The 23,741-nt window shown below is 39.0% G+C and overlaps 1 protein-coding gene across 2 annotated transcripts; it reads right to left on the reverse strand.

Moving 5' to 3' along the window:
• Window positions 1-227: 227 nt before the first annotated feature.
• On the reverse strand, window positions 228-22,369 carry gtpbp3 (GTP binding protein 3, mitochondrial). 2 transcript variants are annotated; one of them, XM_073477258.1, is made up of 11 exons: window positions 22,063-22,369; window positions 21,214-21,482; window positions 20,100-20,186; window positions 19,237-19,319; window positions 18,105-18,224; window positions 12,039-12,111; window positions 10,604-10,747; window positions 7,093-7,258; window positions 4,740-4,870; window positions 3,081-3,255; window positions 228-2,750 (listed from the first exon to the last, which is right to left on the reverse strand). In XM_073477258.1, the coding sequence occupies exons 1-11, from the start codon at window positions 22,122-22,124 to the stop codon at window positions 2,519-2,521; spliced, it is 1,542 nt and encodes a 513-aa protein (XP_073333359.1). In that variant the 5' UTR covers window positions 22,125-22,369; the 3' UTR covers window positions 228-2,518. The 2 variants fall into 2 exon arrangements, with proteins under 2 accessions (XP_073333359.1, XP_073333358.1); XM_073477257.1 differs by having other exon boundaries at window positions 21,214-21,485.
• Window positions 22,370-23,741: the final 1,372 nt, after the last annotated feature.

Below are 23,741 nucleotides of genomic sequence, written 5' to 3' on the forward strand. Positions count from 1 at the left end.
AGGAGATTCTTCTTTAGTTAACCATATTTTTTACATTATATTTCGTGGTTTTGACAGTGAACCACCACCACTTTTGTCCACAGGGGCCTCTAAAATCAACAAAATATCAAAGTCACTTTAAGTATCTTTACATAAAAAAACAAAACAATTATTGAGTATTCTGTAGTTCTGTAGGATTGTTCAAAATTAAGGGACACCAAAGAGGGTGCATGCATTTCAGTACTATATTTTCATGGCATCCATTCCATTTTTATTGAGATATTTCATTAAATCAAGTTCCAAAAGTCCAAAGTTGCTGTCTTGAGTCAAAACATGTTTTCTCTCCATGTAAGGTTACAAAAAAAAAGCAAACATCCAAGGGAAATCATACACAGGCACAACTTCAAAGACAAACAAGCCTCCAAAATTTACTGCCTCTAATTTGTATGACAGATTTTAGTCCCACTTTTAGCTTGAACATCCCCATGTTGTAATTTATCAGGGAGAACATGAAAGAGGACGAAAAGGCTGACAGAGCAGCACGGAAAAAGGAAAGGTCAGGTGGCAAAGACAGAGCGGGGAGAGACAAAAAGGCTGAAAGACAGACGGGCAGTTATGATGGTGTACAGCGGGGCGAATGTCGTCAGAGACTGGGAGAGAAGAAACCAACTGGGGAAGAAGGGTGAGGAGTTCAACAAGGAAACATAAATATTTGATCGAGGCCAGATTGACAGGGGAACAAAAGGCACAGGGAGCATCGCCTCCCTTTCCCACAGAGCAGAGAGGGGAGCTGGGTCACTCTTTACGTACTGTATGTCTGTTATGTTGTGCTTTATGGCGGGAGCTGGACTAAAAACGTAGCTTGACGACAGCAACGGTATAGGAAAAATCTGACCTCACTAATTCAATCTTTGTCAGAACAGGTAATATTTTGTATTGGGGAAAAAACTTTCATGTGATGAGGGTATTTTGAACATGTTGGGTGGATAGTCTGGTATGTTCGACACCATGAAAGCGCATTTAATCAAGCATTCAAGTGCTTAATGCACTTTTATGGAAACTTTAACATGTAATTACATGAAAAAAACAGGTATTGTACCCTGTAATTTAAAGCTGCACTATTCAGTATTTTTAAACAATAGCAATGGATCAAATGTGTGAGATATTACAGACTCATCTTTCAGCTCATTATTTTGGGTTTATGGACGACAACTTTACTGTTTTGGTTTACTTTCTATACTTCTTGATTTCTCTCTATGGTACCTGCATTGCTCCAGTCAGATGAAGTTAGTGACCAACTGGTGAATAATTAGTGGTGATGCATTTAGCAGCTAAACCAGACAATTCCTTCATGATTTACGAGACAGAAACTGATCTATAACAAGAGTGAGGCCAGATAATATTGCTCTGTTAGATGTTTAATTAGGCGAGTAACGCTAACATATCTTTCATAACGACTACAAGATGATGATCATGTTAATGCCCTGTTTTTTATTCCTAAAATTTGGTCTGTGGTCTGTTTGATTCATAAGATAAATTTGATTTGTTACAAAAACACACATTATCCCATTTATTCCACATCAAAGATTCCATGTAACAAGGATTCATTCAATTATTTTGCTGATTAAATAAATGTTGTATTCTGTTTTTAAATGTGATAGAAACAGGAAAAAGGAATTTGCCTAAATATTGTGTTTGTTGCAAAAATTACACTTATATTACAACTCATTAGAAAAATAATAAATATATATTACAATTATATCAGAAAGTCAATGTTCTTATACACAAATATTAAGAAAATCTTTTCGCACATTTGTGTACGCTATGAAAAATAATCATTACCTGCTCTTGTAAATGATAGCCTGTATCCAGAGCGCATAAGCATGCATAGAAAGACACATAACTTGTAACACAATAAATAATACATTTAAAGTAATAACATTTCTCACCAACCTTTTTGAGTAATGGCCAAAAGTTTCAGGTGTCAATGTGTAAATATATATCTGTGTGGAATATGTGGAAGGACACAGACAAAAGGGTACAGCTGAAATGATCCACCCACACCCCCAAAAAATATTTTTCATTGTCCTGTAGTACAAGTAAACATCCAAACTCTGAGTCCCTGACCTTGCAGAGGTCTGCAGCTGGCTATATTTTAAATGATCTTGGCTGTTATGTTGTGACCCAAGAGCCCAATCTTCACCCATCAAAGGCTTTCAAAAACTATTTTTAAATTGCGACTCAAGAATTTCCAAATACTTGTCCAGCATATGGGGCCTCTGAGGCACCTGTCATCACACTAAAACAATTTCAGTCTGTTAAAAAGCATCAACAGAAAACATTTCTGTGTCTTGGGAGCAGAGTGATCCTGCAGCCAATAACGTGAATTTCATTCTTTCTACTCCTGCTGTGCCTCGAAGCCTGGTGCAATGCCAAGGCTGTGGCTTTACTGATACCTTGGGACCAACAAGAACACAGCCTTCCTCCCTGAGCAGGCTGATATAACATGTATTTTATGTTTTTACTGCTACTCATCCAACTATTTCCCAATGCAGAAGTCTTTGAAGATGATATCCAGGATCTCCTCTGCCCCGACCCGTCCAGTTATCCGGCCCAGGCTGGTGAGAGCCAACCGGACACCCTCAGCTGCCAGAGCCAGGTCGATGTCACGGTACCGCTGGTATTGAGCCAGGGCTGTAAAACACTGCTGCAGGTGGGCCCTGTGGCGGGCCTGGGTCAGGGTAGGGGCACCAGACAGAGGGTCGCCACACCTAGAGAGGAAGTTAGAGAACAAAATGAACCAGAGCAATCAAACAGTCATTATTTTGTATTTTTGGTTAAGAAATGGTGAAAACAACATTAAAAAGGGCAAATCAGGCTTAAAAAAATGCAGCAAAAACACTGCCTTTTTGTTTAATTTATTTTAAATCTAAACTTGGATTTCAAGTTGGATTCGAACATTTCTGATTTTGGTGAGATGCTGACCTGAATTGTGTATGAATGAATCACAGGTCCCACAGAAGACATCAATCTTTCTGATACAACAACATGTCATGTCTTAGCTTTGGCACAACAAAACGTCATAAATTACAGCAACTCACAGAGTCTTGACACTGCTGTGCAGCACTGTGAGGAAGTCCTGCAGTCCTTCATCAGTGTGGCAAGAGATCAATGAAACAGGAGGGAGTCCAGAGACCCGTCTCAACTCTCTGACCAGCTTCTGCCTCTGCTCCTGAGGCAACAGGTCCATTTTATTCAGCACCAGGAGACACCTGTCTGCAGGAAGTACCGTGGCGAGAAAGGAAGGGAGACAAAAGTTGATCAATAGTAATGGTGGAGATTTCTTTTTGATTGCTCTTTACTTTCTTTCTACCCTGTTCACTCTAGATGACTGCTTGATTTCTCCCATAGATTAAAAAGCACTTGAATTGGAAAAATTTGGTCTCCCCTCCACCCATTTTTTCCGATATTTGCAAGTCAGAAATTTTGTTAGGCAATCGATCCCTCACTTTGAAACGTTACCTGAGCAGCATAGCTTCTATGAGCTTATGACCAAACCTCCCACCTCCAAACATTTGATCTCTCAGTTTGTTAATCTTTTTAGTTTGGCAGCCCCTTCTCTCCATATTAAAGCAGCCTGGGTATCGGACACTGGGGTTGAGATCTCAGATGAGCTGTGGGCCCAGGGTCTTAAGAGGATCAAATCTTGCTCTATCAATGCCAAACTTCAACTTATTCAATTTAAAGTCATTCATCGTTTGCATTTCTCCAAGACTAAACTGAACCGGATCTTTCCTTCTGTTTCTGCTACCTGTGATAAATGTAAATCACATGACGGGACTCTAGGTCATCTTTTCTGGTCCTGCCCTAAGCTTCAGAACTTTTGGGAAGACATTTTTCATTTGTATAGTGTTATATACAGTAAACAGTTGATCCCTGACTGTCATCTGATATTATTGGGCTGTTCCAACTTCTCTCTCACTCTTCCCTCATCTTTTCAACAAGCCCTTATGTTTGGTTTGGTTGTAGCAAAACGAGTTATTCTTAGAGATTGGAAATCAGTTTCTCCTCCCTGTTTTAAGAAATGGTTGAACGACATGGTCTCTTGTATCTACCTGGAAGAAATTCGGTATACTCTGTCAGACACTCATCACAAATTCCTTGATGTCTGGGGACTCTTTATTGAGTATATTCAAAATGACAGACATCGTTCTCCGGACTAGTTACACTGGACACTGTTATTCTGTCTCATTCTGTTTTGAACTGTCTACATTGTGCTTTGCACAGCCAAGCATCCAGTCTCCCTGTCTTCATTTGGACCTGGCTCTTTGGACTTTCTGGACTCTCTCCTGGACTCAATAATCTTTTTTGATTCAGTGTGTGTGCTGACATGCATAACTTTAACTTGTACGTGTTTATATCTTTGTGATCTGGCAGTTTGTTTTGTTCTGTTTTGTCCTTTTCTTTTTGTTTTATTGTATATTGTCTCTGTTGTTCTATATGTGGTTTAAACTTAAAAACTTTATAAATAAAGTTCTCAAGAAAAAAAAAAAGCACTTGAATTACTCCCGAGCTGTTTAATAATGCAGGACGGAGCCTTCTCGAGCTGTAAAGCAAACAACTGAGCATATTAATGTGAAGGAATATGTGAGTGTAACCTTTAATTTGCTTATTTACTTTATTGTGCCTGAAGTGCTTTCAAATTACGGCTGCGAGCACCACTGACAGTCCAGCTGAAGCGGGAGCAGATAAGATCATACCTGTCTCTGGCTGCTCCTGTGTGGGCAGGACAGTCCTGAGGTGTCCCTGAAGGAAGGCTGCAGCCTGCTGTGCCTCAGTGGGGAGATGAGCACAGTCCACAACCACCAGAGTCAGATCTGCCTGCTCCACTCTGGTAAAAAAGAAAGCAGACTCAGTTCACCTGAAATGATTTTGTCAAAAAAATGTTTATATTTTTCTAACTCCTGGATCGACACTTTTGAGATCAAACAGCACCAATCTAGACACAGGAGATAGTGTACTCATGATATGAGACTAGTTATCTTAAATTTGGATTATTGTTATATTCTCACACATCAGTCGTGTTCAAAAGGCTGCAGTATATTAGAGTGAGTTTTCTGAACTCATTCACCTGTCATAGCTAAGAAGAAGAAGAAGAAGCAGCAGCAGCAGGAGGAGAACCATCAGGTGTGCATTTACACGTTCTACTGGTTATCTTATCCGTATCAGAATTAGAAGCAGGTTAGTATCTGCAATTAAAAATTCCATATCATGCATCACTATAATACCAAGCTCTAGTGGAAGACAAGTCCTGAGAAATACTGTAATCCGTTTTTCATCATCTGTAAGACACCTCAGAGTAGAGGCCTGAGGTCTCTGTTGTTTTGTTTCCGAAAACATTACGATATGCACCACAAATACTGTGAATAATAGTGATATTTTTATTCGACATGTGTCAATGGTATCAGCTTTAAATACTCTAAATGTGCACTCTAGGGCAGCAACTAACTATTATTTTCATTATTGATGAATTTTTTTGTTTTTTTTACAACTTACTGGTTTGTCTTAGCATTTAGGAAGCTGGATTCAACAAATGTTTGACAAAAAATGACGCAAACAATTAATAGATTATCAAAATAGCATGCAATGAATTTTCTTTTGATCGACTAATTGATCAATCAACTAATCGCCGCAGCTCTAGAGCTCTCCTGCATCTCGGTCCCACAGTGAGGCAGCAGCTGCAGCAGCAGCGGATGCTTGTACTTACCACGTCCTTCCTGTAGTGACCCAGGTCACGAGCCTCTGACCTGCTCCCTGTGCAGAAAGTTCCCTATTGAACAAAACTGCCCACCCTTCCTACAGAGCCACCAGGTCGCCCAAATAACTTAAACAAATAATACGAGAATTACAGAGTGTTTGCACTGGAAAAGGTATTTCGCAGTCACATCTTCATTTGGATTTTCACTGATGTTTATTGTCAGATTTTAAGTCAGCAAACAATCCTCATAAATACGTTTATTTAATGAAGATTTATCTGATAGTAGCAAATCCCTTTAAATCTTCTACCACTTCACACATTTCATTTGTATTGTTCTCAATATCCATGCAGTAATTTAACACCTAATTGCTGTGTCAGGAGCTTTATCCCCCTGCCAGGAACAGAAGTACTTGGGGAAACCATTTGTCTTTTCTGGCATGAAAATGGTCACATTTTATACTGAGTGTTAGGCTCAAATAATGTAGATTCTGCAGAAGTCTTTCAATAACTGTCAGGCGTGTCAGCTACACAATGTATTGGTTAAACACTTAAATGTATATACAGCATTACTTGTATTTACTGTATATATTTTGCTATTATCATACAAAGACGGAACTTGACTTTCACCTATTAATCACTTATTAATGAATGTGGGGGCGTGTTGTTATACTAATGCTTTTCTCCTGCTCTCTAAAACCAAACACGTGATCAAACATGTCACTCTACATGTCTGTGCATATAAAGCTGATTAATATAGTGTGTATGTGCCTGTGTGTCCGTTCTTCTGGTCGTCTGTCTGCCTGTTTGTATATGATAAAGTGGCGATGACAATGTGCAACAAGTACTGCTATTCTTCTCTGGTGTAAACAGTGGAAGCAGCGCTCAGTGAATGGCCATATATGTCCATTCTCAACACCACACATGAGGAATGTCTTAATAGTAAATACTCTAAAACAAGGAAAGGAGGCTCTTCATTATGCAACCTCCTGAGAGTGTTTGTCCCATTTATTTATAACTGGCTCAGCAATAATATAAACTCTGGAGGTTACACAGACATCACAAAAATATAACATGTTGCAGAGGGGAAAAGCAATGACTTATTTCTTCCCTTCTTTGTTTCTTTGGTCCCCTGGCTGATCAGTTGTTTTCTACACACGTGTTATGTACATGAGAACAGTTGCTGAAGCAGCATGTACTTCTACACGTGTACTGCAGTTCTGTAGCTGAAGCCAAACCTTCCAAATACCACCACTCATTTCTCAAGATTTGTGGACTGCGTCGTCAGAAATCAGGAAAACTGAGGTACATTATTTTTTTTTCAGAGTAATTAATATAAAAATGACTTCCTGCCCTACCTTTCCCGAGCTCTGCGGACCCCCTCTCTCTCCACCAGGTCCGGGCTCTCTCTGAGGCCGGCTGTGTCACTCAAGAGGACCGGGAATCCACCGATGTCCAGTGCCGTCTCTACTACGTCCCTGGTGGTGCCAGCAATGGGAGAGACGATGGCCGCAGGTCTCTGGCCTGGATATAAAAACGTTAAATCATAAGGATTATACATTTTTCTTTTCTCTTGTGTTTGTCTGTCTCTGTCCTCTAACTTTACACATTACACTGTGTGTATGTGTGCGTTTATCCATCCATCCGTCTGCCCGCCTGCCTGCCATAATTACAGCTGGGCACTGTAGCTTTTTACAAACATTACCAGAACAGTAGAGTGTAATGGTTGGGAACTATTTTCAGCCGCAGATTGATACATTTAATGGTTTATGTAGTATCAACAATGATATGGGCCGGTGGATATTACAATTTAATATCAAGCTTGATCTCAAAAGCATCCACAATCTACTTCTTAGGCAAATAATAGAGATTGTGGTATTTAATGCCGTTTAACTTCTACTTCCAAACTTCACATAACCTCATTGACGAGCACAGTAGTTCCCAAAGTGGGGTGTCCAGGGAGGGCGCCGAAAGGCTACCAGACAGCCAAAATGAAGACAAGAAAATATGACGAGGCATATCTCGCCCTTGGCTTCACCAGTACAACAATGGATAATGAAGAGATATTAGCTTCAAAATATTAGCTTATTAGACAAAAAGTTAAGATGCTACTTGGAGACTACACATCCAGAACACCAAGAGAAGCCTGTTGATTTCTTCAGGAAAAAGCTACTCAACTGTCATGAACAACAGAGTCCCTTTACTCACAGACAATGTTTAAAATAAACAGGAGTTTGCAAGCAAAAGACGTACATATATGTGTGTATGTTATGAAATATCATAGGATATTTCAAGTCTGGCTATCGTTTTCAGGGTATTTCAGAATGAAGAAAAAAGACTGAAATTTAAAAATAGTGGATCGTGATTGCAATTAAATACATTTTTTGGCCAGACTGCCAACAAAGTTCATCATTTATTGTTGGTTTTGCTCATTTCATATGAATTGTTGACAATAAGAAAAATATCACTAGACTTTTTACAATATTACAGATCAGCTCAGTAGCTATAAGGTACTGATATCATTTGGTTTATTCTTTACCCAATGAAGTTCGTTGGTGAAATGATATTTCTAAAAGCTGGTCTCAAAACAGAAAAAGCACCTGCATATCACCTGATTTTTAGTTTTATGTGATAATCAAATATTGATTTTGAATATCAAGCATTTGATGTATCAGTTGCACTCTACTTATTAGTCTCATTTTACAGTAGAAAAGTCTGCACCGTCCAAACACAATAGAAGATATTTTCAGTCTTCTTTTCTTCGGTCTACACTCTGGAACTTGGCAGTCGGACCATCCCCATGTATCCCACGTCAAATAATGATGCCAGCTCGTTATAACTTGTCTGTGCTGACTGGGTGTGAGCCCGGGCCACAGGGAAGACTAATCAGACCAGGAAATGATAACAGGATCTAATCTCAAGTTTGATGTATCACCTATTATTCTGATAGGAAGCTGTGAGGAGACCCTGCCAAGCCTCCTCTCTGGGTAGTTTATATAAAGTGATTCTAAATGATTAAAGGAAACAATATCCTGAACAAACATGCAACCTTTCACCATAAACAACCAGGGTTTCATTAGGCTGACAACAAACCTGGATACACAACTGAAGTACTGATTTAGAATGAGAACTAAAATGCTAAAGAACTTTGTTTCAGGTGGAAAATATTGAGTGTTTATGAACACTGATACGGAATCAGTTGCAATTTTTTTTATAGACTATGACTCCAATATTGTTTGGAGGACATCTGAATAAAAATCGGAAGCTATAAAATCTTCAGTACACTAGAACTACTACATGGCAGTTATATGCCTCCACTTTAAAGAAGCTACAATATGGTACAAGGTCACTGCAACCTCACAATATGTAAGGATGCAGTGACCTTTGACCTCCAAAATCCAATCAGTTCACCCTTGAGTCCAAGTGTAAGTTTGTGCTAAATTTGACAAAAATCGCTCAATGCATTCTTGAAATATTGTCCCCACAACATTTGAGGTCACAGTGACCTTGACCTTTGATCTCCAAAATGTAATCAGTTCATCCTTGAGTCGGAGTGGACAATTGTCAAAGCGTTCTTGAGATACTGCGTTCACAAGAATGGCCCAGGCAGACGTACGGACAACCTGTAAACATAATGCCTCCGGTCCTGGCTATCACCAAAAAATACTGTAATTCATGTGTGCTGAAAGCAGGCCTACTGTTCACAGATGGTGTGCTGTGGTGATTATGAGAAAATAATGTTGTACCACAAATTGGGTAGATTTCTTTGACCTTCCTGTCTTTCATATGAAAAAGTTGGCTCCTTTAACAGTAACAGGAAAATATCTGAGAACATTAGTTGAAAAAACAACCACATTATAAGATCTGTTAGTAGTTCAGCAGCTTTAGTTTTCATTCATTTAACACAAGAAAGGCTAAGAAAAATGGAAATTCATCTATAAATTCAGCTACAATTCCATGACAACTGGGCAAGCTTCATCTGAAGAGGAAGATTGTGTGATTTGAAACGCAGTTTGTTTACAGATGGTTGCATTCTGTTCTTACTTATGTTTTACACAGCGTCCCGACTTTTTGGCAGGTCTGGGTTGTCGTAACAGACTTTGTAGAGAGATTGTTTTGTGAACAAATTTTGTTAAATCCTTTGATGAAAATATCTAGGCCCGACCGATGTATCAACTAGCTGTTATTATTGTCAGATATTGGCCTATCACAGATATATCGTCGATATCGGTTTATATGTCGTCTGATAAGCGCCACTATGAAACCTTATTTTTTGAACAGATTATAATGGAGAAAAAGATGCGTGGAGTTTATAATTTTCATATTTCCAGTGAGGTTTACTGTTTCAGTGCACTGAAGTCATTTTAGACCATAAAGTCTACTGTTAAAATGTCAAATATGCTGCCTCCATTATATATCAATATCAGAATTTTTAACTCTCTTATTTCAACAACGGCCCAAAAAAATGGAGTATCAGTTGGGCTCTAAATATAACAACCCTTACATTTTTTCCTCATCATCTTAAAGTGAACCCTGGATGGAGGAGTTGAAGGTCACTTTATATGCTTTCAAAGTCAGACTGCTGCTTGCCTCTAGATTTGTCTTCACAAATCACAAAATCCTCCATATATTTCTCTAACTTTCTGTGGATGGAGGACAGTTTTTGCATTTTAATGAATAACACACATTTCACTGCATTTTGTGAGTCCATGCTGCTACAGTTTGACAGATGTTGCCATCTTCCCCTCCCAAACCATGGCTGACAGCGGTACGATTCAACAGCAAGGTATTTAGAAGATAGTAAGTCATATTCAAATCTTAATCCCTACACGATGTGTGTGTGTGCACTGGTTTACTTGGTTCTCTTACAGAGTGTGTTCAGGAGGCTACTTTTCCCTGCATTGGTGGCTCCTGCAATGACCACCTGGACTCCGCTGCGTAGCCGTTCACCCCTCCTCTCATCCTTCAGGTGTCGCTCCATCTCTTCTTGCAGATCACACACTGATCTGTCCACTGTGTGGGTTGGGGGGGGATAAAGACAGAGAAGGGGACAGGACGTGACAAAGGTTTTGAGTTCAACTTCACTTTCATGGCCTTGTAAAAGGAATTTCTGTCCTTTGAAGGAAAAAGGCCTGTCCTCCGGTGTCTGACACCCTTCGTCTGGTTGAGAAATGGGTCATGGACATGTCTCTTTCCGCATGCGACTAAAGAGGAAATTTATAATACAATGCACCAACAGCACGCCATTTTTCTTAACGTTGACAACTTTAAATCTCTTGAGAATATTGATTGAATCAAGCACATTAATTCATCCAACCTGGGCTGACTTCAGATAAAACTGAAACTTCAGATATACAATAAAACATGCTGTAAGTCTGCAGGTGGCAATGGAAAGTATTTATGCCAGGATTTCTATTTTTGGAAACAAGTCTATTATTACTACCACTTTGAGGCGTGAGCCCACATTCCGTGCCACCAAAACAAACACTATTTCCCAGGCTTTGTTGTGTCGAAACATCACAACATCTGAGGCTTCTGAAGAGCTCTGCCAGTGCCAGACAGCAGGCGACAGACTCAGGGGGGGACATCCATCCACACACACACACACACACACACACACACACACACACACACACACACACAAATACACACATACACGTCAATATTGCTAACAGGGCACTAAATTTCTCCACTATCTAAGAGGGGACCTGTTTCTGGTCATTTTGAAAAACCAAAATTGAATAGACAAGCTTATTTTCAGGACTTTTACCATAATATTACTTCAAATGTGTTCTTTTAATTTTTTTTAAAGAAATTGCCAAGAGGGGACTTGCATCCTTCAGTGACGTCTACCTATCATAGAGAACACACACACACACACACGCACGCGCGCACGCACAGACACGCACACACACACGCTCACACACACACTGTTAGCATGGGAAACCTGGACACAGAGAGAACAGTTGGACTGTACGTTGCTGCTGACAGCACTATTCCTGTGAGCGACATGGCATGTTGGCTTTGAAGGTAAGACAAATGCCTCTACTGTCCCCCCTGGCCTTCTTTCCACACTTCCTAAAGGAAATTGACTTTTGAGCAGTTTGATGTCTATGGCTTCTCCCTGCAGAGCAGCAAAAGCACACGATGGCCAGCTGAAGATCCAAACAGGAAAGGCAGCCGTACTCCTCTCTCCTCCGAGAGAAACAGAGCCCTGTGACCCCCCAATCACCTCCCTCTGAAGGCCCATGGGATGACCGTTCTCTTATTTTTCTTCTGCACAGAGGACAAAGTGTATTCATACCTTGGTTTAAGACCCCGTCCTCGATGAGCTCATCCTCACTGAAGTCTATGAAGGCCTCGACATGAGCCAGACACTGTGCAAAACACAAAACAGAAAGGAGAGAATCAGTGTGGCCTCAGACCTGAAAACATCTTAATCCAAAGTTGGGGGTCTCAAAAAATATATACATGTTGAAATGGTGAAAGCAGCCAGTTGTCACAACATACTTAAATCTTTACTTTTTCAAACTTGGTTTAAAATATTTTCAGTAACATTTCTTATATCCCTCATGAGTCAATGCTACATGGTTATTAGATGCATCTCGATGCGAACGTGGAAGACCCTGCATCGATGCAGAAACAGAGCATAATCAAGACATTGCAGTCTATGCTGATTGCTGATTATTTGGAATCGCTGGATATTATTTTTCAGATTAATTGCTTAATTATTTAGCCTTTAAAATTTCTGAAAATAGTAAAACATGTCAATCAAGATTACATTATCAAGTTACTGATTCTGTCCAACCAAAAGTCCAGAAAGCAAAGATTTAAAACTTACAATGATCCCCAGATTTAAGAAGCAAGCAAATATTTATTTATACTGAATGAATGGCTTGAACCAGTGGTTCTCAACTTTCTTCTGTCAAGGACCTCTAGATTACCACAAATTAGACCACAGACCCTTACCCTATTTTGATAAGAATTCTTGTAAATGTTTTATTACAGAAAGTGTAAGAAATTAATGACCACAATAGACAAACATTCTGTCATTGTGTTACTTGTGGGTGGACTTTCTGTATAGTGAAAATAAGTTATTCCCCTTTTTGCTTAGAACCACTGGCTTTAACAATTGTGATAATTGAGAAAATTGGCCAATATTAATTTTCTGTTGTCTAATTGATTCATTGTTTCATCTTTTCATCTTTTATGTTCCTGCTGTGATCATCTCAACGGATTGGGCAACATTTTGTTTTGTATAAAAATCAGTATATAAAAATTAGACACTATCCTTTAAAATTCAAATAATAAATCAGGTGCAGTAAATTAAATACATTTTGCTACTTTATATCACATATTTGAGATACATTTGAACTAGAAAACATCAGCTCAGTATTCCCACCATAGCACTGATCAGTATCTTGATTGACACTGCAGAACATAAACACAATAGTAATATAGCTAGACAAAAACAGGAAGCGTCAGATTCCCATACTTTAATCCATTCACAAAAGTGGGAAGCCAACAGTTAAAAAAACGGCATTGTTTTGGTGTCAAATGACAGTTTGACCCCTCACATCATACAGATGGTATACTTCTGATTACTGGGATTCCCAGAAGTATGAGTCCAGAATAATGGCTCATTAGAACGGGTTCTAAGAACCGACAAGCAGTTTCTCAAGGGAGACCACCTGGACCAGCTCGTCAGATCATTGGTCAGTATTCTTCAAAACACTTCACAGGATGGCTCACAGGTTGGCTTTCATCCAGCAAGTTCAAGTGTTCATCTGCGGTCAGTGACCTGCTGCTCTGAACTGCCTCAATGAGATGTGAGAGAAAAAAATCTTTCAGGATTAGATGTAAAAAAGAAATAAGAATGGGGGTAATAATAAGTAATAAAGTTATCTGGAAGTCAACCATGTAAACAGTGTACTGCAAGTCAGGTGTCTTTTAAATATGACCTGAATGCAGAATGGTAACACAATATAAAGACAGGGCTTTGGACGTCTGCAGCTGGAACAACATTGCTATTTTCTTTATTGCTGTTTTTTATTTTATCTATCTTTAGTTTCTGCTCTGTTTGGACAGTTGGCTCAAGTATAAAACAGAGCATGACAACTGAGTGTGTAGGGATGGGAATTGATAAGAATTTATTTGGACCAATGTTTTTATCATTTCAGCTAATCAGTCCGATTGTTTATTGATTCCTAATAAATGCTCTGTATGGTGTGAATGTTATTATAACATAGGATATTTGCCCTCCATGTCTAGAATTTAAGCCCATGTTGTGTAGTTTGGTGTTTTCTTCATATTGTTTCCACCTTGATTTGAAAAGATAATTTTACTAACAATACAACTAGCACTGCTGTCTTCTTTCTTCATGAAATGAAGCCACGCTTCTTCCACTCTGCCATGACTGAGGTTGCAATGGTATGAGATTTTCACTGAACAATAACCATCTCAGAAAATCAGTTATTATCAAGTGTTGCTTTATCATATTTTACAAAATATTCTGTCCCGACAAACAGTAAAAGCGCATATCATATAACTGTCATCATGTCATCTCTCTCTCTCCCTCTCTCTCTCTCTCTCTCTCCTCATTTCCTGTCAGCGTCCAACTGTCAGCTATCCAATTAAAGCAAAAAAGCCACACACACACATAAAATCTTGCAAATCAGCAATTCAGTACGGAGAATAAGTTTCATTCTTCCTCCTCTCTAATTTATCTTAACTTCAAGCCTGACTCTCTGAACCTTATTCATACATGCAGTATACAGTACAGGATACTGTATAGATAAGAAAAACAATACTGCTGCACAGCATATATCAATGTCTTTATTGTGTGCCTGTCTCAAGTGACAGACATACAGCTGCGTTTGTATAATTTATCTAAAATCCATCCAATACAATACAAAGCCAGATGTACTGTGATGGAAAACAAACATTAAATCCACTGTAGTGAAGATGGAACAACAGCACATTATAGAACAGAAGCTGCTATTTTAAAACAACTTCTTCTAAGAAGGTCAAAAATCAAAAATAGAGACGTGCCCTTGAATGCCTAGTAGTGGTTTTCCTCAGGAAAGTCCAAATTAACAGCTCAGTGATGTCTCTAAGCAGCACTGACTCAGTTCTGGAGCCAGAGAAGGGCTGCATTACACAGAACACTTGTTTGTATTCACAAATATTTTCCAAACAGAGTCACAGGGCGGACCAGAGGAAATGTTGTGGTAACACTTCAGTCATTACATAAAAGTAATTACAGCATATGAACTGTATTCACATATAAAGAAATGTAAAACTTTTGTTTATCAGTACTTCTGTGAATAACATTATGGCTGTGTTAAAAAAAATGAAAAAAAAACCAACTTGCTCTGCTGAAATAAATGATTTTCAGGTTTACTTGAACGGGTTTACCATAACATTATTAAATATATGATCAATCACTACAAGCTTAACTAGTTTAAATTGTTAGGTTGGTTGAATAGAGTACTTCACACAACATTATATTTTCATTGTATTATATTTTTGATGTTTATTAACACTTTACGCATCAATATCATCAATCGATATACCTGCACTCCATGATGGTTTTCCCCTTATTTTCCAATCCTGGCTACAATGAAAGATAAATATCTACATGTGCCATACCGCTTAGTATTTTGATTCTGGGTATTGAAAAAAAACACATGTACTGCACGTACAACAGCGATATAAAAACAGGAAGCCTAATAGTCCCATAAATTAATCCATCTACCGTGTGTGTTGCCAAAGCAGCTGTAAGGACACAAAAAACAAAAAGAAAGAAAAACATTGTTGGGTGTGAAACAACTGAGGCCTGACCTACAGCATGGAACAGATAGGTTCTTTCCAGAACACTGTTTTCTGGGAAATGTCAGACATGAATATGGACTCTCTGGGGAGAGCTCCAGGAGTTCAGCTTGTTTCTGCTGTCAAGTTAATTAGATACACGCCCGACTCCACAAATTGTGCTGTTGTGTAAAACATAAATAAAAACATAATGCAAATCATTCGCAAACAAACTTTGTTTACCAAAGTGCTCCTGAGCCCATGTCCCAAAATCCTCTATACAATCATGTGTTTCACAAAGTGGGGTGAACCTTGCCACGCCCTTGCTCGTGAATGACTGAGCCTTCTCGAGGCCGCCCCTTTCATACCCAATCATGATAGTATCACCTGTATGATAACCCCTCCACCTCGGCACCAGGTGTCCCCGTCTCTCCTTGCTACTGTTGTTTGTGTTGCCAGTTGACATGTGGAGCGATCCAAACATGTTTTCTTGAACATAACTTTCCCAGTCTTTTGTTGCCCGTGTCCTAACTTGTTTGAAATATCAATGAAGTTGATGATATAAAACATTAAATATATGGTCTTTGTGCTGTTTTCAGTTGAGTATATGTCACAAAAAGACTCATCAAATGTTAATAAATGTATTACACAGTGTCCCAAATTTTCGGAGTCAGGGTTCTAGAAGGAGGAATTTCTAATGGCCCCCGTTTACATGACACTTCAAAGACAAGATCTTGCTGGGTTTGAGTCACTACGAGGTCCACAGGTGGTTGAGATCAAGTGAAAACAGTTCAAATCTTTTGTTCATTCTCCCATGGATAAGTCAGAACACTCTACCTAGCTGTGGTTGTTAAAAATGGCAAACACAGGCGGTTTTAGTTGGTCCTTGGTCATGATAACCCCGATGCCAACCCCTGATGTAAGTGGTTCTTTGTTCTAGACCAGCAAAGTGTTGGTGCTGCTCCAGAACCAGTCTTTCTGACTGAGAGCCAGTTCTTTTGCTGGCGAAATGCAAAGAACTGGTTCCAGAGTAGGCACTGGTTCCAGAGAAGGCACTGGCTCCGCACCAGCACCTGAACCACCTTGGTGGAAAAGGGGTATTTGAAACCAAAGCAAATCAAGTCTGACTTCACCAAGCACAGTGTCTGAGAAACAGAAATGTATAATCTTGATCCAAAGCGATTATTGTAATGCCACAGCTCCTTTATCAGCAGGTGAAACTGTCCTTTTTCTTTTTTCAAGTGGTGAGAGGAGCACAAAATCAACTTCACTGCTTCATGACTCCATATTGTCTCGTATTGTGAATTTTTGCAATGAATAGAATAATAAATACATTGAACTCTTGGATTAGACGCAAATTCGAATTCCGGGCAGTGCGAAATTTCGCATCAAGCGAGTATTCACGTGAGTTGAAAATACTGAACTTGTGCAAAATCTTCACGTGACGCTGTGTCGCGAAAGCCTATCGGCGTCAATGTTCACACTGACGTCATGACGTCCACGTCACTGATATCCAGACATTCATGAACAACAATGGAGGAGAGGATAATAATCAATCATCATGGCCGTTTGCGGACACCCAGAGCTGTACGATAACACATCTAATCGTACCGAGACAGGACAAATAAGGAGCTGCCGTGGAGGGAAGTGAGCTAGAAAGTAAGACTACCTGGTAGGTTTTGGAAATATGTCTCAGCACAGCACAGCATAGCTCTTATCGATCCAAACTCCATTCAGGGAACAAGTATTTTAAAAGTTGTTTGCTTGTCGTCTGGCCAACAGACTGACGAAGCATGAATTCAGGCTTTTTTAGGCGGCATTATGATGTTGTTATTTTGTTATGATGTTGTTATTATTGTTATGGTCTTTCTGATCCATTTTTTCCAGTCAGATCACAGAGTTCATACCGATCATGTTTGTGGCACGATTAAAAATGTATAACCCTGCGATCAAAATCGCACAAGTAACACAACGCAAATATTTTCTTTGCGTTTGGTCTGAACACAGCGTAAGTGTTTAGAAGTGACCATATTCAGACGAGTGGGCGGAGCTGGGGAGGATATCATGATTGGGTCTGACTGAGAACCAGAGGACATACCGTGGTAGTTAATTATCAATCACAAGGCAGCTACAGTCTAAAGTATATCCTGCTTTATCATCTATTTCACTCTAAATGAGACCATAATTTACAAAATACACATCAATCTGTATTGAAGAAGACTTGAAACTAGCGATTAAGACCATAAACTCATTGGGAAACTGTTGACTGAGTAAATAAATCAAGTGAGAAGTAGGGTCATTTTCTTAAAAGTTTACACACAATCAGAACAATGAAGTCGCCCCCTGCTGGCTGTCAGAAAAAAAATGTAGATTTAAGTCACTTCCTCATTGGTTTTGCTTCACACAGGAGCTCCATCGACTTATTATACTGTCTGTATTAGTAGATCTTTCAAGTTTCTTCCACATAAAATGGAAAAATGGAAATGGAAAATGTGTTTTGCATGATTATGGCTGAAACCTCAGTCCACACCACCAGTATCTGTACCACTGCTCCACCTACCCGTTTCAGTCTGTGGCTCCAGTCCTGGTAAAGGCGTCCCAGCTCTCCTGACATCTGCCTGAGAGCCTGCCTCCTCTGAGCCTCCGTCTCAGCATGGATCAGATCTCCGAGTCCCTCCACCTTCAAGGAGCATTATAATCATGATTACCGTATATTCATTTATTGGAATATCTACATTTATTTATCAATTTCTTGCTCTAATGTTTAAATTCTAATTGTACGATTCAAACATTTCCCCCCATTACGTGTATGATAATGACGAGTTATATGGCATTATAAGAATGTGTTGCTGTGTGTCAGATGTACAGTATACTGGTGACAAAGTTGTCTAAAGTATATTTATTCTCTTTTGCATCCATGATGGGACATTAAGAGGCATTTTGTTTCATTTTCAGGAGCTATTTTGTTGAATCATAAAAACACATTTGCATTGCCCGTTGATATACCATACTCGGTTTACTGAATACAGCCCAGTTTTAATCTGAATCATAATATACTGTAAAGAGGATATACAAAGCAGCCCCTTATTAATCATTAAAGGGGCAGTTCTAAACTAAAGTTAGCTACTGTTGCTCTCTGTTAGTGGAGCGGAGAGAGGCACTGAGACGAGGCACTCGAGAACCTGCATGAAGTCACATCCTTTGGACTGTCACGGAAAATTCAACCCAAATTTTTGCAAAGAAATCCACAATTCAGCAAAATTAAACAACTTAAACACATTGTCCACAGGCTTTTACAGACAACAGAGAGAGAGCCGGGGAAGGTTTCATTTTTCACGTCACACTATAATTTGCTCACATATGGCCAATAAGTAAGTGATTAATACATGTAAATTGCTACAAATGGTTACATAGAGCCCCTTTAAGGCTGCACATACTTTTTGAGAAAAATCACAATCTACAGAAGTCCAGTAGCTTTATTCATGCGTAAATGTTTGACAACCCAGTAAAAGAAGTTTTCAATGGGCAAAATATGTAAAAGGGGACATTTTCACTGTTGACATTTCATTGACTTGAAATCCCTGCTCCTTTCCAACCCTGTTTATTCCACATGAACACTGTTAAATGACGTTTGATATGCAAATCTGCACAGATCTGTCTCAGTGCATTTTTACTTGTGCTTCTTGACCTACCTCTGTTAAACCCAGTTTCCCTGCTTGAAAGGCTCTCCGCGTGAACTCTCCAGCTTCAGCAGGCCTCATGCCAGGCACGCTTCCTGAGAAACACACACAATGACATACAAACATGAAGAAACACGTGAGGCACAAGGTGGGCATGCACACACATACACATACAAGCAGAGGAGGATCGACCACAGGGTCAATGTGTCACTCAAGGTTCATTTGCAAGGTAAACAGGCACAACTGTGCAGGTTAAAGAGGTGACATTTTTGTTGTTTTCACAACCATTTTTCAAGTCTCATCAGGAGGAGACAGCAGTTAGAGACAGCAGCTTAAAACCATTCATCAAATGGAGGTCATGATCCGTTAACTGGAGGAAAATATTCTACTGAATGGGTATCATCTTACCAACACTGTCACTACCTTTAACTTTTTTAAAAATAAGAGGTATACAGCAATGCCGCTTGCAGCACTGTAATGGTTTCCCTATCTAATAATTCCTGATCAGTGATCATTTTGCATTAACTGGCCACAAGCTTTCATTAACATTTCTGATTTATACAACACTGCCCTCTGTAAGGCCAATGGGTGAACTGCAGTAAATTATAGCTTGTCAGTCACAGAAGGATTGCCACGCTTGCCAAGGCACATAATATTAAGTATCTTAGAAATAGAAATGCATGCATCAGTTTTCCCTTTTAAGTTACAGTGATGGACAGCCGCATGACTCGTCCACTTACTGAGATTAGAATTTTCATGAAGGCTCACAGCTTACAAAGACACACATACCATAACAGCCCTGCAAAGCGATGGTGCAATATATGACACTGTATATTTGCACCGTTTTTATAAAGCTGTATAACATTGTATGTTACCTAGAGCCTGTAGGACAGCAGTGATGACTGCAGAACCACCGTGGATGTGGAACTCCACACTGTCTTCTCCCGTGAAACTGTGAGGAGCTGATGAAGCGAACACATGAGAGACAACAACGTGGTCTTAATATCCTTTAGTCATTTAAATATACACAGGGAGCTAAATGCTAAGGCATACCTTCATTAAAAGATACGTTTACCTGTCATTATCTACTCACCCCAATGCTGATGGAAAATCAGGGTCATTTCGTAGTCCATAAAAGATTTCTGGAGCTTCACAGAAAGACAGCGTTGCAGCATTCTCCTAAACAACTGAAGTAGATGGGGGCTTGTTAAAATTCAGGGGCTTCCAGAGACTTGGATTATGCCAGATGAGCTGTATGGAGCTATGTTATGTATTTTTTGATTGCTTTTTCAGTTGTTTAGGAGAATGGTGTAACACTGTTTTGATGTGAAGCTCCAGAAATGTTTTGTTGACAACAAAACTTCTCATCTTTTCCAAACAAGGTGATGATACTGATAGAACTCAATACTGTGATGACACAAGAACAGTGCAGCTCTAGTTGGTAGGTTAGTGAATACAAATGGCAGCAGGAGAAAATATTTTTGAGAGAGATGGGATTTAGCAACCAAGCTGGTATATCTTTACTTAACACCAAGAGATACCTAATTGATGACAAGTCAGACAGAAGAGCTCATGTAGGTTAAAGATTTTACTGGACCAGGTGCTCATTTCATGCTATTTGAAGGGGGGTGTCTATTTAGATGTTAAAGTACCAAAGCTTTAGGGGGAATTCAGTCATTTTCTTACCTGTTTTAGCCCATTTACCACTTATCAATCATGCTTTATATTACTATTACATTCAGAGTGGTATAAAAATCAACTCGCAAACACTTGAAACTTGCTTGAAACTGATAATGTTGAACATTTCTGTTTTACTTTCACACCTAAATATCTGATGCAAGACACTTTTTTTTCCTCTACATTAGCATTAACTTACATTGTATTGTATCATATTGTCTTTAGTTGATAAATCTTTGGCAGGAGAAGGGAAGCAGCCTATGTTGTGTAAAAAAAGGACTACTGTACATCCACACAACAAAGTGAACAAACCTGGGAACCAGAGGACAAGTCCGCGGTCCAGCACTTCTTTGGTTTGGGGGTCTGTGATGCTACGTAACAGGGCAGTGCGAGGAGGAGGCAGGCCACACGTGAGTCCAGCCATACACCTCAGAGCTGAAGCTGAGGCTGGACCACTGGCTCGTATCACTGCCACTCCACACCTGCCATGGCCAGATGATAAGGCAAAGATGGTCTCAGCGTCAACCAGCCCAACTGGGAGTCCATGGCAGGTAGACAGGAATCTGCAGGCTGGAGTTCCTCTGCTGGAAATAAATGATAAGGCACACTGTAACCAAGTCTATAATAGTCTAATATGTTGTTACATATGCATGCTGTACGTTGTATTATGTAGAGACAAACATGTATATTCTGGAGGATAATCGAAGATTGTCATTTAGGTTAAAAAAAGTAAATAAATACATAAATAATAATAATACTGTTAGTACTGTGAGTTAAATAATTATAAATGGAGTTGAAGAAGGAACTTAGGGAAGAGATAAACTAAAAAAATATGAAAAAACTGAGTGGTTGAAAAGTAAAAAGAGCTGATAAATCATATAATGAAAAGTAAAATATAATAAATATATTGAATCAACTCATTAGTGGGAAAGGAACAATAACAAGCTTATCTTTATTTTTACATTCCCTTCTAATTCCTAAACAATCACTATTATTTATTGATGTATTCAGTTAAATGTTTGACTCATCTGATAGTCTTTAAGTGCATTCTGTAGGTTTTGGGGCTCCACAGTTTAGTTTTAAATCTTACATTAAATCAGTTTTAATAATATTTGCTGACTTAACCAGATTTCCAGGAATTGGCTGAAATGTGTTACAAACCTTGTCCTAAGTGTGTGAACAGCCGCAGCTCTCCATACCCCACGATAAATGGATGACAGCATGATTATTATCAGAAAATACTAACGTTACGTACGGAAACGTCTCATGTACGTGCTGTTTCACGTGTGGAGGATTTTACAGACTGACATAACAGAAAATGCTCTGTCCTTGACAAAATCATCACGTTTCCCTCATTGTACTGTAAGCTAATGTCAGAGTAACCTGTGAATGAAACGTCAGCTGCTAAATATTCAGTTCATCACTCATAACCGTGGACGTTTTCTATCAAAGCGTCCTGAACAAACTCCTGCTCTAATGTTCACATCTACAACGACGGCTCTGTTGCTCCCTCTGTTGACCGTGATTGGTCTGCGTCATTCACAACAGCGGCCGGTTCTACAATTCTATTTGTTCAGGAGCTGTCAATCTACATTAAGTCCCGCCCACTGTGCGCCGCTGAATTCGGTCCGTGTAGCTACCGCTGCTCTTCAACTGCTATCTATCTATCTATCTGAAGCACATTGGATCAATTAAAAAAGAGTCCATCGATTATTTTTATTTTAAATAAGGCATTCTGTTGTAATGTGCCAAAGGGCAATATAACTTCATTTGAAAGTGAGATTGCTACGTCTTCGTGTTTTTGTAGGCTAAATATTATACATACATTCACTGATATAGCTGTTTTAGAATTTAACTGATGCTATATACATGCATTCACTAAGACTACAAACAAAGAATGAGTGCTACTTACTGTTTTATGAAGAGTTCATGACTAATTTATTTAACTTTGATTGTTTTCTCTTTGTTTATTTGATTAAATATATGTTAATGTTAAATATAGTGTATAGGCCTACATTACAATTGTATTATTTTTTATTTTATAAGTATAGAGTATGAAGCTGATGTGCTGCACAGACAGTTTATTGCTGTTGCTCATTTTTAACTCTTGTCAGTAGTTGTGCTTTTACATGTACAACGTAATTAAAATATAGCCTACAGCTTTCAATGGTCGCTATCATAAAAACACAGTACACAATAGATATGGAAATACAATAAAATACACATAACACAATAGACATCAGGACACAACCTACATCAGATGTCCAAACTTAGATCTATGATGTGGTATTTTTCAGTTTATTCACTGTGCTCCCTACTGTCTTGTCTTTGGATATATCTGGAAAGAGGCTTGGGCTACACACTTGACAGTGATGCCATCCCACTGGCATTTAATTTACTATTTATTAATTTAGCACAAAAGAAAACTTGAATGATTTGCACAATAACACATCATGTATCTGCTGCTGCTGAAATACATATGTCTGCCTGTTTTTTGATACATCTATCTATCTCAGTATCTCGTTCATTTGTGATTACTCCATGGGGAGTTGCAGATAAATTAGGTTGTAAAATACATTACAATCAACCTGTTTCTTAACATGGAAGTAGATCTGTTCATTTTTATCATAGATAGTTGGGGAAAACCTTGTGACAGATCATGGAAAGTGACTCACTCTGGGGCAAAAGAGATGGTGGCTGCAAAATAGAAAGTGACAAATAATAGACAAATACATTTAGATCAAAGAACGAGGGACAAAAATGGCACAAAAATGACAAATGTGCTTCTTCAAAGACACATTTGTCAGTTTGAATATAGCAAAGTGTCTATTTTAATAAAG

This window comes from Pagrus major, chromosome 11 (assembly GCF_040436345.1).
Source record: "Pagrus major chromosome 11, Pma_NU_1.0".
Taxonomy (NCBI): domain Eukaryota; kingdom Metazoa; phylum Chordata; class Actinopteri; order Spariformes; family Sparidae; genus Pagrus; species Pagrus major.

Coding starts and splice junctions, on each gene's coding strand:
- gtpbp3 (XM_073477257.1), bottom strand. CDS start 22,124: ATGCTGTCATCCATTTATCGTGGGGTATGGAGAGCTGCGGCTGTTCAC. Junction 20,187..21,213: donor ACTTGTCCTCTGGTTCCCAG/GTTTGTTCACTT, acceptor TCGCTTCATCAG/CTCCTCACAGTTTCACGGGA. Junction 18,225..19,236: donor GGAAACTGGGTTTAACAGAG/GTAGGTCAAGAA, acceptor TGCTCCTTGAAG/GTGGAGGGACTCGGAGATCT.